The sequence below is a fragment of the Sinocyclocheilus anshuiensis genome, unplaced genomic scaffold (assembly GCF_001515605.1).
Source record: "Sinocyclocheilus anshuiensis isolate Anshui unplaced genomic scaffold, SAMN03320099.WGS_v1.1 scaffold941, whole genome shotgun sequence".
Classification (NCBI taxonomy): Eukaryota; Metazoa; Chordata; class Actinopteri; order Cypriniformes; family Cyprinidae; genus Sinocyclocheilus; species Sinocyclocheilus anshuiensis.
In genome coordinates, this window is record NW_015555791.1 from 368396 (window position 1) to 386026 (window position 17631).

A 17631-nucleotide genomic window follows, 5' to 3' on the forward strand; every position below is an offset into this window, starting at 1 on the left:
CATATATATATATATATATATAAAGTTATGTATAGTATAGTATAGTATAGTATTTCAGTCTGGCAAGTAAACAAAAAAATGTACTAGCCAATGGAGATTCAATTGCCAAGGTGTCCGTAGAGGGTTGTATATCGATCCACACTAATATTAGTTAGTCAGACTCAGCGCATCATCGTTAAGTCTCTCTGAAAAGCCTGCATCATACTGTCATACTGTCATACCATTTTTGGAAGGCCAAACAAAGTAGTTTCGCTTTCACAACGAAACACACAGGGCCTTCACTACATGACGGCAGCTGCAACAACTATACTACAGCGAGAATAAAAGTTACGCCTTCTTTCTTTGCGTGAACATTTGGGCGGCGTTATGCAAATCTTCCCACATCGTGACGTAGACATGTGGGGGCGTGTTATAACGAGCTGTTTTAGGTAGGTGTGGCTGACTCTTAACTTTTATAAAGAATATCTCTTTGGATTTGAGACTTTAGTCTTTACAACTTTACAGATCTTCTTTATGCACCAAGAGCTTGTAACACTCCAAAGAGAAAGGAAAAATTTAAATCGCATCATATGACCCCTTTAAATGTTTTAAACATATTCATTAATCCTAAACTGAAAACATTAAAATGAAATGAAATTAAAAAGATTTTTTTCCCCTGAGAACTCATTAAGCTTTCTAAACTTTGAAAGATATTCAAATAAAAATAAGCGATAGTAAACAAAATGTAATAATCAAAAAAAAGATCCCATGAAATGCAAAAAGTAACAAATGTTGAGAAATAAGTCCATGCTGTGTGTCTGTCTGTCTGTCAGGACGGTGGAGCGTCTGGGCATCCTGACCGGCGCGCAGCTCTTCTCTCTGAATAAAGATCATCTGAAGACCGTGTGTGGAGACGAGGGATCTCGTGTCTTCAGCCAGATCACCGTCCAGAAATCACAACTAGAGGTCAGTGACACTTCACACAGACTGCACTCAGCACCACAGAACTCTTCTCATTTGTCTTTTCTCTCTCCATCAGAAGAGTCGAGGAGATTCAGAACTGCAAGAGATTCTGACTAAACAACAAGAGAAAATTTCATCTGCCCCCTAAACACGCTCACACAGACTGTCAATCAAACAGTCACCTGGTAACAGTAACCGTCAACCAAACCCACCAATGAAATTCAGCCACACCGTCGACCAAACGTCTAATCCAATATATTTTTTAATTGTGTATTTATTGTTGGTGCTTTTTATTAGTGCATGTACGGACCTTATTGTAATTTATCCACATATGTTATCTGGTTCATGCTGGAAAATACTTACTACTCTTTATTGCATGAAAACAATGTATGGGTGAATCTCATGAAAACATGTACAGGTCATGCTTCAAAATTAAAAGAAAAATTATGAACGATAAAAATAAAGGACTATTAACATTTTGCTTTTTCATGTCATTTTAACCACAATTGCTCAAAGTAGACTTTTTCTTTAGAGTTTTTATGTAATTCTCAATTATTAAATAGCATGTACAGTGACTTGTCACCTCAAAATCCAAAGAAAAATTATGAAAGAAAAATGACTATTTAAGGACCCTTTTTTGTTACTTTTGCATTTCCGTGTCATTTTATCCACAGCTTCTCAAATGCACACATTTTGAGTTTGTCATTTTTGATGATTCTTGTTTTAAGCGGAGGTGAAATGCAATATGTATAGTGCAAAAATGTAAATTTAAGCAAAATACACATCTTTCTTGTAGTGGTTCAGTGTGACTCGTACATGTTGACAGGTGAGATTCACCCGTGTCTGAGCGGAGTGAATGTTTTCTGGGGTTTGATCTGTGACATTGGTTTTTGAAAGAAACAAATGTAAATAATGTGCTAAATTCAGTCGCATCATGCATGTTCCGATGCTGATCATTATATCGAATGAATGAAGCGAGAACAGTATATTTATCAGCTGGATTCATGCACGTCTTTTTTTTTATTTGTATAAAGCGCATTTAGAGACTTTGATCTTACAGTATGTGGTTTAATCACAATAGAGACACTTTAAAAAGACACACAGATGAGATTTAATCAGTTTAATCAGATAACAATTGTAGGAAATCAAATTAAATGTCATATTAAACCGGAAGTAGTATTATCCTCTGCTAGTTTCTCCAAATGTTATTTATAAAAACCAAATCACTGTATTGTAAATTTCAGAAATAAAGTGACTACTAAAAAGATTGTGCCTCAGAAATTACCCTCAAAATATTCAATGCATCTAGCAACTATGCAAATCTAAAATTCAGCGATTGTAATCCAGCAATCACACAACTTCCAGGTACATTCAAGCACGTTCTTGTACCTTCAGATATGTCCTAGGAGCGAGACACATACATCTCAGTCTCTTTAAAACACATTCAAAGTGCCACAATTACCCTTCAAACACCAAAAACAGAAGTGCTACGTGTCATTTTGACAATCTGATAGACTGGTCTTTTAGTTACGAGACTTTTTAACGCCTATTCTGCGACATGCTTGCTCTGATTGGTGGATTCTGCTCAGCTTTTCATTTTTTAATGCAAGCAGAAGTGAGGTTTTATTTGTTGAGGTACGCATCCAGCCAGAGTTCTCCAGATTTTTCCAAAGACCTGAGAGGAGAGTAATGGTAGTTAGTGCTGAAGCATCTGCCAGTGAATGCATGCAAAATATGAATATTAATAAGTATGAATCATTCATATATAGACACTTCATAATCCAATCAATTCCCAAATGGATAAAATCAACTCCCACTATGTTTTTCCTGGTTTCACTCAGTAAATGTCCCAAACTCTTCTGTTGTGTGCAAAAACTGTGTTTGGGATTAAATTGACCCACAATGGTTTCCATGCAATTTGCAAAATAAAATAAAATAAAAAAATAAAATAACACTAAAGATTAATTTACAAACAGAAACCCCCTATTATAGCTTGTTACAGACCAGGGTTATTATAGTTAACTAAAACTAAAAACCATATAAAAAAACAAAAACAAGAACATTTTCATTACTTGAAATAAATTAAACTTCAATAATATTTTGTTTAACTAAAATAACTAAACGCAGTGCCTGAAAATAGTCCCCCAGCACGCTCCCTGTGCAAGTACGTGGTCACGTTGGTTATGTTGACAGAAGTTAGCCTATTTTCAGGTGAAAATATTAATAAAATAAAATAAAAACACTTTCAGAGACTTAAAATAAGTTGTGAGAAATTTATTCTTTTTTTATTGTGTTATTTCGATCGTGCTAGGGGTACTGCCAAATTGGATGTACTGCCAAATTCTCTGAAACGACTTTGGAGACGGCTTATGGTAGAGAAATGAACATTCAATTCACGGGCAACAGCTCTGGTGGACATTCCTGCAGTCAGCATGCCAATTGCATGCTCCCTCAAAACTTGCGACATCTGTGGCATTGTGCTGTGTGATAAAACTGCACATTTTAGAGTGGCCTTTTATTGTGGCCAGCCTAAGGCACACCTGTGCAATAATCATGCTGTCTAATCAGCATCTTGATATGCCACACCTGTGAGGTGGATGGATTATCTCGGCAAAGGAGAAGTGCTCACTAACACAGATTTAGACAGATTTGTGAACAATATTTGAGAGAAATAGGCCTTTTGTGTACATAGAAAAAGTCTTAGATCTTTGAGTTCAGCTCATGAAAAATGGGGGCAAAAACAAAAGTGTTGCGTTTATAATTTTGTTCGGTGTATATATATTTTTTCATGACTACTTATAATGACTGTTTGCACACTAGGGTGCAAATAACTACAGTATCATATCTTGCATTATTTGTAATTGGTTTAAATAGTATCTACTGCTATTTGTACCTCTCCTCTGCCTTTGTCATCTTTTTCTAAAAAATTAGAGAGAGTAAAATGGGTTTCTCATACTTTTTTCCAGCGCTGCAACAGTCTAGTAACTGCGATCCAAAAAACTAACAAAAACAAGCTTTTTGACTGTAAAACTCAACTAGAAAAACACTGAATTTTCCTGGAGTGTTTTGAGTAAGTCTTAAATGTCATAAGTTCTCATGTATTTCATATTTTAGTGTTTGACAAGCTACAATAAGGGTTTTTTGGTTTTTACCTGACTCTTTAGTGTTTATGTTCGGCAAATTGCATGGAAATCAATCGGGGAGTCAATATGACTCAAACCAAATTTGTACTGCCTTTCCAAAATACGTCTGTGTCGAAACTTTGCATGCACATTCATGACCCTAAATGAGAAGTATTCACCAAATTTTACGAAAAAGTAAACGGGTTAACCTGTATTTCAAGCTGTTTGAAAACCGAGTCTGGGCCAAATTGACCCCAACCACAACAGATGATGAAATTGTTTGTCAGTGTTGTTACATAGGAATATTTCGGAGCAAGAGCGCCTTTTGAAGGTCACGTCATGAGATTTCAGGTGTGCATCATACCTGATGATGTCCGCAAAGGCCTCATACAAGCTCTTCTCTTGGTACTTGACTCCGTATTTGTCACACAACGCTCGCACGCGTGGAGCGGCGTGCCAGTAATTGTGCCGAGGCATCATGGGAAAGAGACTGGGACAAGATCAAATCACAGTTGTGAAATGCAGAAGATAAAGTGAAGCCATTTTTGCACTGAAACTACTTCTGTTTTTCTTACTGGTGCTCGATCTGAAAGTTGAGGTGTCCGCTGAACCAGTCGTTGAAGTAGGATTGCTCGATGTTATAGGTTGCAACCAGCTAAATGACAGAAACACATAGAGTTGGCATGCTAGAAAGACTTCAAACCCAGTGCGGCCGTGACGGTTCAGAATGTACCTGCATGATAAGCCAGTCTTGGTGTTTCTCGTAGTCGATGTCCATGGGGATGTGGCTCATCTGGGTCACCCACACAAACCAGTGACTCTCCATGAACCTGCGGCCCACAGGAACACATTTCACACCACAGTCATGCGACTTGTCAAAACATTATATTTAGTGTCGTCAAACGATTAATCGCATCCAAATAAAAGTTTTTGCTTACATAATACATATACACAGTACATACACATATATTATGTATATATAAATACACTAGGGGTTGCACCGACTAATCGACTTCAATGCTCTGCCATGACGCTTTAAGTTTGACGTCGACTAGTTGCTGGTCCTATAGAGGGCGCAACAGGATAAGAAATCTTTGAAGGACTTCCACATTTACGCTCAGTTTCCAAACAGTTCAAATGACAAATAAATGCATACTCTGAAAGCGTTTCACAAGACATGTGTGATTATATTACTGGATGCTCGAAATTGAACATGAGAATGCACGTTTTAAACTGCTTATTGTACAGGTAAGTTAATCACCGTTCTAATCTAATGCGCTGCTGCACTGTAACGCACACACATAGGCTACAGACAGTAGCGCGTACATCACGCACACATCGCGTGTGCACAGAATCATTCAGCGCGGAAATGTATTGTCAACACCGTTATGTGATTTCTCAATAAAATAGCTTAGAAACTGAAAAGTTCAAGCATATATTTCTTAACTAAATTCCACAGCTTCACTACTAGTAGAGAGACGCTGCCAGGTAGAATTAATTCACACACGCAATCGCTCTCACTAATGCATTCATATTAATGTAATCTTTACTGTGCTACTTTATCTGTATCTGATTTAGAACGAGCAGAAATCTGTGAGAAATATAACGACCCAAAGACAAAAGAACTGATAAAAATGAGCTGTTATAGGAGCAATAGACATGTGGGCAGCACTGTGTCATATGCCATAGCTGTGCACAAGGTGTTTGTCACAGCTCCAGACTTATTTGTTCATTAATGACGTCATCAGCGACTAGTCGACTTCGACGCTACTTTCATCACATAAAAGTTTACTTTAAAAAATCAGAAGTCGTTCAACCCCTAAAATACACACACATACAGTATATATATTTTGAAAATATTTACATGTATATATTTATATTCATATAATTTATATCACATATAAATATATTTAATAAATAAACGTAACGTAATAGCGATTAATCGTTAGATGGCTCTAAAGTTGTGTAACAAAAATATCAATTGTAAAATCACACAAAGTAAAAGCTAAAATCCACATAAATGGTTGACTGTAATTTCCCTAATTAAAGGTAATGTCGTACAATACTTTGTAGAGCAATAATCATTAGCTATGTTTACTTGTAACCAAATAATGTTGATAATTGGATTCATGGCTCACTCAGATTGAAAAACCTTCATGTAAACACCTCAATCAATCCAACGGAGTACAAACCGAATGAAATTGATCGGGTGGTGTACACCTGTAATAATTTGATTAACGGGAAAAAATGACACACTTGATATAGGGGTGTAGCGATAATCGTGATACTTAAATAATGAAATCGTGTTGCCTGGGGGTGTCACAATATACCGGTAAATAAATTAATAGTACATAATAAAATTATTATAATCCAGCGCCATTATGGAGTGCTAAATGCTCACGTAATTTTTTTCATTTGTACTCAACGCCGGAGGGCGCCCTCGGAAAGAAAGTCCACAAGCAAGACTCATATGAGTAATGATAAAATTTAATTGACGTTCCAGGAAATTCCATGTAGGCATCCAGCTATCACTGTAGATGAATAAAATGCAGAATAAAGATGCTTTATATGATAAAAGCACACAACTGCAACAGTATATGGTTTATCTGTGTTCTTCAAGCCATCTCTGGTATTTTAATAAGGGCATGTATTTAAGGTAATGCTAATTGACATTTTTTATCTTTTTAACTTTTATCACAGTACAGAATACTATAAAATAATATAATTTCTGCATTCTGTAATAAGAATCGGTTCACAGAATGAAGTTATTTAAAACATTCGTTTAGAGTAAAAAAAAGTTGTTATTCTCATAAATCGTTGTACTTAGCCGCTGTACTAAGCTAAAAACAGCTACCATTTTAGTCTCTTCTGTTTAGTGCAATTCTTCGTATAAAAGAGAGAAAAATAAAAATGAATTTGACTGATAGAATGGTGAACTTTTGTGGCCACGATAAATGTGTAGTTTAAAATCTGATATTGTGACAGCCCTGTGCTTGAATTACAATATTTTCTCAAATAAAAAAAAAGCTTGTCTGGCATATATGTCAGCTTTCTTTTTAATTGCGCCAAATAAAAAAATGGTACTTAATGCGCTGACTTTCTCTGAACGCGGTGGTTTTGTTCGGAATACATGTAATGCACAATGAATATGTGACTTGGATTGCAATGTTTAGGATTCATATAAACAAAACTTTCAGAATCTTCAATCAGTTTGAATTCATGCCGTTTGACAAAAATGAGTGCATGTAAACATACCTACTAACTCAATGGCTTTGTTAGTATCAAAGTATGTAAAGTCATTATTTTGGTACTCCTATCCAAATCAACAAACTGTCTCTCAAAAACAGTACTCAAGTCTTTTTTTTTTTTTTTTTTTTGGTGGTAAAACAAGGTACATTGATATATGGGTATTTTTAAGCATATCTAAAACATGAGGAAAACGGCAGAACATTTAAAGAAAATTTAATGTGGAAATTAGTAATTGGTAATGTACCAAAGTTTCAGCTGAAATGGTTTTAAAGGACTGAGGTGGGAACATATAATTAGTGTTTTACTGATGTTGCATTTTAACTACAGCAGGTAACACTGTCAAGCAGTGTGGACACTGAGGCTGTCTTGACAATATCGATTTCTCCTTTTTAATAGATTTTTTTATTGGCATGATCTTTTGGTCAGTGCCTTTAGTTGATGTGCATTTCACCTGCAGAAAGATGTCAATAAAATAGTGTGTATATAAGGTCATATAACCCCAGGAAAGCCATTCAATGTCCAAAGCTTGATAGTCCACTAGAAAAAAACAACTCTAAAGAGGAGGATTTTGATAAATACATGCACTATATTACATATGCTTTATATTTTTACTTAACCTGGTAGTGATGTCTTCATTATTTAATGTCTGTTTAACTAAATCTGTCATGAAAACTATAATTTTGGTATCTGTGCTACGGTAATTGGTACGGTAAAAGTGATTTAGACCAAATTTATCTTCCACCAATTTGATGTAATTTTTTTTCCTTGACTTCCAATTAGTGCTGGGCGGTATACCGGTTCATACCGAATACCGGTGTTTATTTTTGTTATGATATGAATTTTTTAAATACCGTAATACTGGTGTATGTCACTTAAACAACGTTCGGAATGCGACACTGTTTGAAAGAGGTCCCTTTTCACTGTTGCACTGTGGTGAGGGCACAGCTGTATGTGTTACTAAGCGTGAAAGTTCCGAAACTGAAGCTGTAGAACTAATAGAACGTGATGACACAGAAGAACTCATCCACAATATCCACATTGACCACATGCACGTTTTTGTTTGTTGTTTTTTTTAGTTTGTTACTCAGTGAATATTGTCAAAAAATACAGTCATGAGTCACTCATGCAGGCAGTGCGCTGCATGAGACAAAAAAGTAATATAGCCAAAACAACCGCATAGCCGCTGCTCTTTAGTGTAGATGCATGTTGATTTTATCAGACGATGCCGCGGTTATAAATGAGAGTGACTCCTGGTTAATATTAAAAGGGGTTGTGTTTAGTCACTATTTAGTGTGGTATTTTTTGACAATATTCACTCATCATGACAGTAAAATAGGGCATTCTAAGTCAATATACTGCAGTATTTCCTCTCTCAATCAGTAGAAAATATGGTTAACACCCAGTCATGCATGAAAAAAAATACCGTCATGTACCGTGAAACCGGTATAATTTAGAAAAATACCGTGATATAAATTTTTGGTCATACCGCCCAGCACTACTTCCAATACGTTTAATTAAAAAACTGAAACTCACTGATCAGAAATCAGAAAAATATTTCAAATTATTTTTAACAAAACATTACATAGTATCAGAGGACTGATCTGATTGTCACAAAAACAAAAAAAAAACAAAAACACATTCCACAGAAATCAACTCAAAATTAACTGGTTCTTTGGGATACAACACCCATTAAAGATCCTTCTGAAAGTAATAAACTCAAATATAACTTCATAAAACAAAAGAGTAGAGAACAGAGGAACTATTATATCACTATACTGCAGGGAAGTGGGAAATAAAGACAAAAGATCTGAAGAAAAGACACTGTGATCTGACGTCACTGAAGTAAACGCTGATCCACCACACAGCTTTATAACCTCTTACACACCTGCAGCTGTGAGCAATCAAAGAGATCAGAAGGACACGCCCACCTCTCGCTCTCTCTCTCTCACTAGTACTAGTACTGAATGATTATATTCATATACTAAGGTATCTCCAAAAATACTATGGTAGTACTATGGTAAATGCCCCACAAAACCTTAATAGTACCAAGATCATTTTTGGTAAGTGAAAGAAAAGCTTGGCACTACATGGTACAAGTGCAAAAAACATGGTACTACCTTAAGTACCATGTGAAAAAAAAACATGGTAATACCATGGTGTTTTTTATTAGTGAGGGTAATTTGCCTTTTCGGCCATTGAGAACACATTTGGAATATTAAATCTACAATAAACGTGTTTAAAGCAGTAGTAGTAAATGAAATTATTATTTGTACCTCACGATATTAAACAGAAGCACCGCCCAAAGCACACCGTAGAACTGCGTGTAACACAGGAAGTAGCGAACGTAGTAACTTATACACCACACAAGGTCCTAAAACAGATAAGACGAGAAGAGATAAGGGCAGAGAAAGTGCTGTAAAATCACATTCAGCTGCATAAACAAGGTAAGAGTCAAAGCAATCGTGGTAACCTACCACCCAAAGACCATGTGCGATCATATTGTGAAAGATCTGGAACTGGAAATACACCGGAATGAGCAGCGGAGGTCCAACTGAGAAATAACAACAGAAGCAGATGGTAAACATGCCTGGCTGATGGTGTCTATCATAACTAGTCCTATAGAACAGAAAATCAGTGAAAATCATAATCTACTCATAATCAGACATTTTGTGCTAATATTAAAGAGAAATTTGCAAAATAGACATGATAAAATGTGCTAAATGGGACTCTTGATAATAATGGAACACATTGTCAAATTATTAATACATGGCAAAATATTTAATAAACATTTAAGGTTTGGTGAATATGTTTATTATGATATAATATTTTTAATTTATATAGACACACGCGCACACACATACACAGTATATATTAATGATATAAATGTTATGTACAGCTGTAAATTTATAAATATGAAATTTATAGTATTATATAGTAAATTGATATATACACAAAATGTAATACTATTGATATATAATATATAAATATTTTAAAATAATATACTATATAATAAATATAATATAATAAAATGCCATTGAAGGACAATAAAATAATATTTGTAGCATAATAACTAGTAAGTTTTACATAATAGTATATTTTACACAAATAAGTTAACGTTTTTATTTATACATTTCAAATTTCAACTTATATAAATTAAGCAATATTTAAATATAAGCTATATTTAATTGTTTATTTAAAGATTAAAAGATAAAATAGTACCTTACAAGCTTCAGTTTATCCAGTAGGATCTTAGTGATCCAAATTATGATATAAATTCCAGTAAGAAGCTTGTAAACATTCCTGTAGTAGATGCTATGGCATAAAGTGACTTACTGAAGAAGTACTTGTGCTGATGGTTGCAAGGCAGATTCTTGATCTTTTTAATGCCGTACTGTAGTAAAGACAGACAGAAAGAGTCCAATCAGATCCGATCGAGTATTTTCTTCACGTATGTGTCATGTGGATGGTGTGTCCGTACCTCCACAGGCTGCACGTTTCCCACTACAAACGCATTGAGCAAGTTGACGTCTGGGTCCTTTTTTAAAATGTTGGGTTTAGCGTGATGCTGGAAGTGGCGATGGTTCCACCAGCTCGCAGATGCTCCCTGAGGAATGACGCATAAAAACACAAAAACATCAGACACACAAACAGACAGACCAATACAGGTTCCAAAACAGATTTTAAATTTAGATGTTTTATACTCAGCAACTTTCATGAACATACAAACAGCACTTCTCATGCAAAAAGCACATGGTAGACTCAAGTTTGTTGTTAGCATGATGCTAAGCTAACAATGTGACACTCCACTAAGTAGCATGAACTGTATCAAAAAGCAAAACATTTTTAAGCTCAAATTTAGTAAGTTTTTGTGTTTTGAGTGATTTATATTTATCTTATAAATATTCAATGTAACTGTTTACATGTGCAGTTGTAATCAAACTAATGCACGGTTTTGCGTAGTCAAGCTACAGCATATATCTGTCGAAAAATAGGTGTGTAATTGAGTGGATTAAACACACATCGCACAACACTTTTGTCGTTTAGAGCTTTCAAACAATGTCGAAGTCAACTGACATTTGACATTAATACATGCTGGACGAAGTTGAGCTACAATCACATTACCTACATCTGCTAGGACGACTTCGCTTAAAAAACAGATTACAATTTCGGACTAAAGTCTAAACTGAAATTGCACTTTTAAATTACATGTAAAAGTAGTTCACACAGAACGTGTTTTTGCACTCTACAGCGCTGCTTTTAACTGCTGTCTATGTAAACTTGCGCTAGATGGATGTCTTTGACTTTGGCTTGTTTGTCTCGCACTGCTTTTTTAAAGGGTTAGTTCACCCGAAAATGAAAATTACCCCATGATTTACTTACGTCAAGCCATCCTAGGTGTATATGACTTTCTTCTTTCAGACAAATGCAATTGGAGTTATTTAAAAAAATGTCTTGGTTCTTCGATGCTTTATAAATTGTGTCTATCCATCATAAAAAGTGCTCCACATGGATCCGGGAGTTAATTAATCCCTTCTTAGATGAAGTGATGCAATGAAAATATCTATATTAAAACGTTACAAACCATAATCTCTAGCTTCCGCTAACTGTTGTATGTGCTTAACTCATCGATTTGCTTCAGAAGGCCTTTATTGACTGTTAAAAATGGTAAAAGTCGTTATAAACAGATGAGTTTGACTCATCTTTTTCAGTGTCTCCCTTGAGAAGTTTGACTTTCATAAACTGTATCTCAAAATCCTTCTTGTCCAGGTGGATATATGCTTTTATTTTATTAATTTGTCTTTGATTTGCAGCTTTTTCGGTGTTTTGTGGCAAGGTTTCAAAACAAAAGGCTCAAAACCCTGCATTCTTTCCCAAGTGGATACTATTGTTTGATATTTTCCATTTTAACATAAAGTGCCTCCTATAATGGATTTTTGAAAATTACCTTTCATGCAGTGTGTAACATCTCTAAGTGAATGAAAACATCCTGCAAAGTTTTAAATCTGAAAGTGCACCGTGTATAAAGTCATTGTCTCTCAAAAGAAAGAGTCGACTCTGAATCATTGAAACAAGTGGTTTTTAAAATGAATCCCAAGCCATTTCATGTTGACGTCAACATGAAACATTAGCATATTGCTCGCCCATATGTTGGTCTTTTCATGTTGGTCTGAATGAAAATGCCATTAAGTGCTGCTTTTGGAGCAGTAAAAATAGCGGTTTCCCCGGTAACATTGTACACAAAGCAGCACTGCGCTCACAAACGCTGCTTTATCAGGCATTACAGGCATGATCCAATCGGACCAATCACCGCAGATTAGCATCACGCAAAGGAGGGGTTTGGAAAAATTAATCGTTGAGCGAATCGTTTGGGAGTCGTTGAGCAACTAAGGTAAAAATAAATGCATATTATAAGAAAATGAAAGTGTTTTTTGACCTTGCATGCATGTCAACCTGTTGTTGGGGACTCCCAAAATCAAAATATGAACCTTTCACAACCCATAATAGGGCACTTTAAAAGAAAAAAAAAAAAACGAAACATCGCTATAAACCTTTTCCTCTGTGGTTTTTCAGTGTCTCGCGCTACGTTTTAAGATGCTGTGGGAAGTCTGACTTTTAAAACTGTGTCTTGAAATCCTGCCACCTTTTCCATTTGGATGCTATTGTTCAACGTTTCACATTGTTGCTTTTAAAAAACACGAAACATCGTTATAAATGGATGCCTTAGCTCCACAGATTTTTTAGTGTCTCGCACCATGCTTTTAAGATGCTGTGTGAAGTTCAACTTTTAAAACAATGTCTAAAATCCTGCCCTCTTTTCTAGTTGGATACTATCGTTCAGAATTTCAAATTTTTGCATTTAAAAAATATGTAAAAGGTCATTGTCAAAGGATGTCTTTGACTCAACTTTGACTTTTTCAAAATCAGAAAAAGATGCTGTGTGAAGTTCAAATGTAAAAAACTGCGTCTTGAAACCCTGTCTTCTTTTCAAGGTGGAAACTATTGTATGAACTTTTACATTTTTGCTTTTAAAAAAGGCAAATCGTTGTTATGAACTAAATGTGCAAATGTCATGAAGGACCCAACCTTCTGTATTATTTTGGTATAATGACCTACATTTACTTTGCGTTACCTCAATGAAAATGGTTACAAAATGACAAGAAAACTTAAAAGTTACAGCTTTGAAACCTGAAAACAACATGTGACCACAAACCAACTGACTGAAAATAACCTACAGCTAGGCCAGGGGTGGCAAACGTCAGTGCTGCAGAGTTTTGCTTCAACCCTAATCAAACACACCTGAAAATGCTAATCAAGGTCTGAAGGGTTACTAGAAAGCTACAGGCAAGTGAGTTTTAATTAGGGTTGGAGCTGTACTCTGCAGGGCTGCGGCTCTCCAGGACCGGAGGTCGCCACCCCTGAGCTAGGCTAATGAGCTGTATTCCTGGAACCATCTTTAATCATTTTTAGTGAAGACGGGCCAGGATATGTTGGTACCTTCAGGTGTCCGATGACAAATTTGTGCAATAAGTGATCCCATCGTGAGTTTTTAAACACGGACAGATGACCGAAGTCATGCTGCAACCATCCAGCCTGCGACTACAGACAAACAATCAAAACAAACAAAAAACATGAACATTTACATTGTTGATTTTTGCATCAAGACATTTCCAGTTACGCTCTTTACAAGAAAACTCCTTGTTGACCAGCTAACGGTTATGGTAGCTAAGCTAGTTAAAGGGTTAGTTCACCCAAAACTGAAAATTCTCATTAATTACTAACCCTCATGTCGTTTCAAACCCGTAAGACCTCCGTTCATCTTCGGAACACAAATTAAGATATTTTTGATGAATTCTTAGAGCTCTCTGACCCTCCATAGACAGCAATGTAAGTAACACGATCAAGGTCCAGAAACGTAGCAAGGAGATCGTTAAAATAATCCATGTGACATCAGGGGTTCAACCGTAATTTTACGAAGCTACAAGAATACTTTTTGTATACAAAGAAAACTAAAATAACGACTTTATTCAACAATTTGTCTCCTCCGTGTCACCCTGGTGCCACGTGACGCAGCTGACACAGAATAGCATACGCTGTTTGCGTTCAGTGGATACTCTCCAAAATGGCACCAGGGAGGAGACGAATTGTTGAATAAAGTTGTTATTTTTGTTTTCTTTGTGTACAAAAAGTATTCTCGCAGTGTTCCGAAGATGAACGAAGGTCTTATAGGTTTGGAATGACATGAGGGTGAGTAATTAATGACAGAGTTTTAATTTTTGGGTGAACTAACCCTTTAAGCACACCAGCATCCAAAGGGCAACCGATTTTGGTTACCAATTCTGCTGCTCTTTTTAAACACAGTTTAATGAAACAACATACCTGTGCGGTAGCCAGTATAACGGCAACGATGGCCGTGTTGATCCAGCCGGTTCCAAAGTACCACACCATCATCAGGGCGATGGCCTCCAGGAGCAGGATGTGACCCAGATGCAGGATGAAAAACAGGGGCTGGGTTTTGAAACACCCCTCAGCCTCCAGATGCTCACGAAGGGCTCGGAAATCCTCCACAAGTGCCCCCTGAGAGAAAACAAAGGTGAAATGACAACAAATACAGTCCTCTATGGCCACGTTCACACTGTGAAGGGAGTGACAATCGCATTTAAAAGCAGGAGTGAATCGACTTTCATGACCTGAATTTTTAAGGCGTGAACATACAGCAGTTGAATCACTCAGAAGAGGAGTGAAAGCCAATTTGGAGTATGTGACTCGTGTCTTCGGGCAAAGGTTAATCTGAGCGGTGCATTGCTTTTTGTGCTTTAATGTCATTCTTAAGTCAACAAGCTGTTATTTGGCTGTCTGGGAAGTGGAATTACAGCCTGACAGTCATTCTGTGATGTGAAGGTCATGATCCAGAGCTCATACAATACACATAGCTGCTTTCTGGAATCAAACACATTGTGCAGCACAGTATTGAATTGAGAATGCCTTTTAAACTGCAATACAATTCCTCGGTTTGAATGGATTTGAATTTAGAATTTGAATTAAAAGAAGTAGAATTAAAATTGAAAATGAAATAAAAAAAGTAATTATGACTTTTTATTTCACAATTCTGACTTTTGTCACAATTCAGAAGTATGTAATTAAAGTATGCCATAAGTATGTCATTTAATAGCAATTTTAGAAAAGAGAAGTTCATCATTTGAACTTAGAATGACTGTTTGACAGACTTATTTAAAGGTGTTAAAAAAAGCTACAAATGTCTTGGAGTTTGATGGTTTTATAAGCCTTACGGAAACACAGATGCAATCAATTCCCAGAACGCAATGACCTGATAAGTTTCTTTGAATTGTAATTCAGTAAATTCCTGTCATCCCAATTTGAATTTCAACTCAACTTCCTGTGTAACGTGGTCAGTTCATTTCAAAGTCACACTCGATAGCTGAATTCTGAATTCGATAAGTGCATCCTAACCAGATTAATGGAAATTCAACCAGCTGTCATGCTTCAGTAAAGTCCCCGTACTCACGTTTTTCTGCCGGTCTTGACTGGGCTCAGACGCCTCAAGCTCCCCAATTAACAGCGGCTTCATGTATTTCCTCACGAGCTGAAGGTTTGGATGAAACGCATTAAATGCGTCCTGTCACAACAGATTCAACATTGATGATTGTTATTTTATTCTTATCTGAAACAATTACAACAACACTGCAACAAACAACTGCTTTAATAAGCACCTACCTAGACAGCATTATGGGCCATTAGAAACACATGCCTAAAATACCCCAGAATGCTGTCTAGTTTATAATATTTGTTATATTTGAATATTAATGCACATTAACATTCGCATGATTAATTATTCACTTTTAGGGTTGCAAAAAGGTGGAAAATCCAGTAAATTTCGGAAAAATTCCAGAAATTTTGGAAAGTTTCCAGGATTTTTTGGAATATTCCAGGGATTTTTGGAAAGTTTCCGGAAATGTTCCACCCCTTTGCAACCCTATTCACATTAACATAGCATTTTTTGTATGATGCCTACTATGTAATACTAGAGTACATTTGGCCATTATGTATGGAGAAATAAAAGTAGGTAATTGCAACTTTTTATCCCACAATTCAGACTTAATTTCTTTCAATTCTAAGAAAAAAATTAAGAATCGTGAGATATAATCTCATCCACAGCCATATCACCCTGCAGCCCAAGACTGGTTGCCCACTGAAGCTAAGCAGGGTTGAGCCTGGTCAACCTGGATGGGAGACCTCCTGGGAAAACTAGGTTGCTGCTGGTAGAGGTGTTAGTGAGAACAGTAGGGGTGCTCACCCTGTGGTCTGTGTGGGTCCTAATGCCCCAGTATAGTGACAGGGACACTATACTGTAAAAAGCACCGTCTGTCGGATGAGACGTTAAACCGAGGTCCTGACTCTCTGTGGTCATTAAAAATCCCATGGCACTTCCCCTAAAGAGTAGGGGTGTAACCCCGGTGTCCTGGCCAAATTCCCTCCACTGGCCCTTGTCAATCATGGCCTCCTAATAATCCCCATCCACTTGATTGGCTCTATGACTCTCTCTCCTCTCCATCTGTAGCTGGTGTGTGGTGAGCACACTGGCGCCGTTGTCCTGTAGCTGCCGTCACATCCTCCAGGTGGATGCTGCACACTGGTGGTGGTTGAGGAGAGACCCCTCATATGATTGTAAAGCGCTTTGGGTGCACAGCAATACACAATAAGAGCGCTATATACTGTAAATGCCTCATTAATTCATTCATTCAGAATTCTGACTTTTTTCTCACAATTTAGAGTTTATATTTCACAGTTCTAAGTTTATATCCCACAATTCTGACATTTTTTTTTTTTGTCCTGTTGTTTCCGCCACAAAACAAAAAATAAAAAGGTAAATGTAACTTTTCACATTTCTGATTTTTTCCCTCGCAATTACTTCTCTTCTTTTGCAAATTGCATAATTTCTTTTGCATAATTTGCAAATTATAAAGTCCCAGTTGTTAATTAACATCTCACCTCATCTGTTTATATCTCACAATTCTGACTTTTTTGGCATTTTATTTAGCATTTTAACCAAAAGTCTAGCAGCTCAATAAGGCTTTGTTTTACAATAACACAGTCTACAAAAATATGTAAATTAATGATTTTGAATGATGCATTTATATGAATGATGCATTTATATATAGCGCTTTATTGTGTATTTCTGTACACCCAAAGCGCTTTACAATCATGTGGGGGGTCTCTGAGTGAAGAGACTCTGGAGTGGCGGACATGACGGAATGAGACTCTGGAGTGGCGGCCATGATGGGGTGAGACAGGACAAGAC

General features: G+C 36.4%; 2 protein-coding genes across 3 annotated transcripts in view; one reads left to right on the forward strand and one right to left on the reverse strand.

Moving 5' to 3' along the window:
• Positions 1–2207, forward strand: part of eps8l2 (EPS8 signaling adaptor L2) — a 58465-nt gene extending 56258 nt beyond the window's left edge. For both annotated transcript variants that reach the window (XM_016468945.1, XM_016468946.1), the window contains 2 exons: positions 813–945; positions 1019–2207. In XM_016468945.1, coding sequence (XP_016324431.1) covers positions 813–945; positions 1019–1090 — 205 coding nt within the window. In that variant the 3' untranslated portion in view covers positions 1091–2207. The remainder of the gene's footprint in view (positions 1–812; positions 946–1018) is intronic.
• Positions 1706–17631, reverse strand: part of LOC107674834 (fatty acid desaturase 2-like) — a 19477-nt gene continuing 3551 nt past the window's right edge. The window contains exons 3-13 of the mRNA XM_016468947.1: positions 15838–15948; positions 14691–14888; positions 13809–13910; positions 10792–10917; positions 10647–10704; positions 9788–9864; positions 9587–9684; positions 4798–4894; positions 4640–4719; positions 4429–4554; positions 1706–2617 (exon numbers count right to left, since the gene is read on the reverse strand). Of these exons, the coding sequence (XP_016324433.1) occupies positions 2566–2617; positions 4429–4554; positions 4640–4719; positions 4798–4894; positions 9587–9684; positions 9788–9864; positions 10647–10704; positions 10792–10917; positions 13809–13910; positions 14691–14888; positions 15838–15948 (1125 nt within the window). The 3' untranslated portion in view covers positions 1706–2565. The remainder of the gene's footprint in view (positions 2618–4428; positions 4555–4639; positions 4720–4797; positions 4895–9586; positions 9685–9787; positions 9865–10646; positions 10705–10791; positions 10918–13808; positions 13911–14690; positions 14889–15837; positions 15949–17631) is intronic.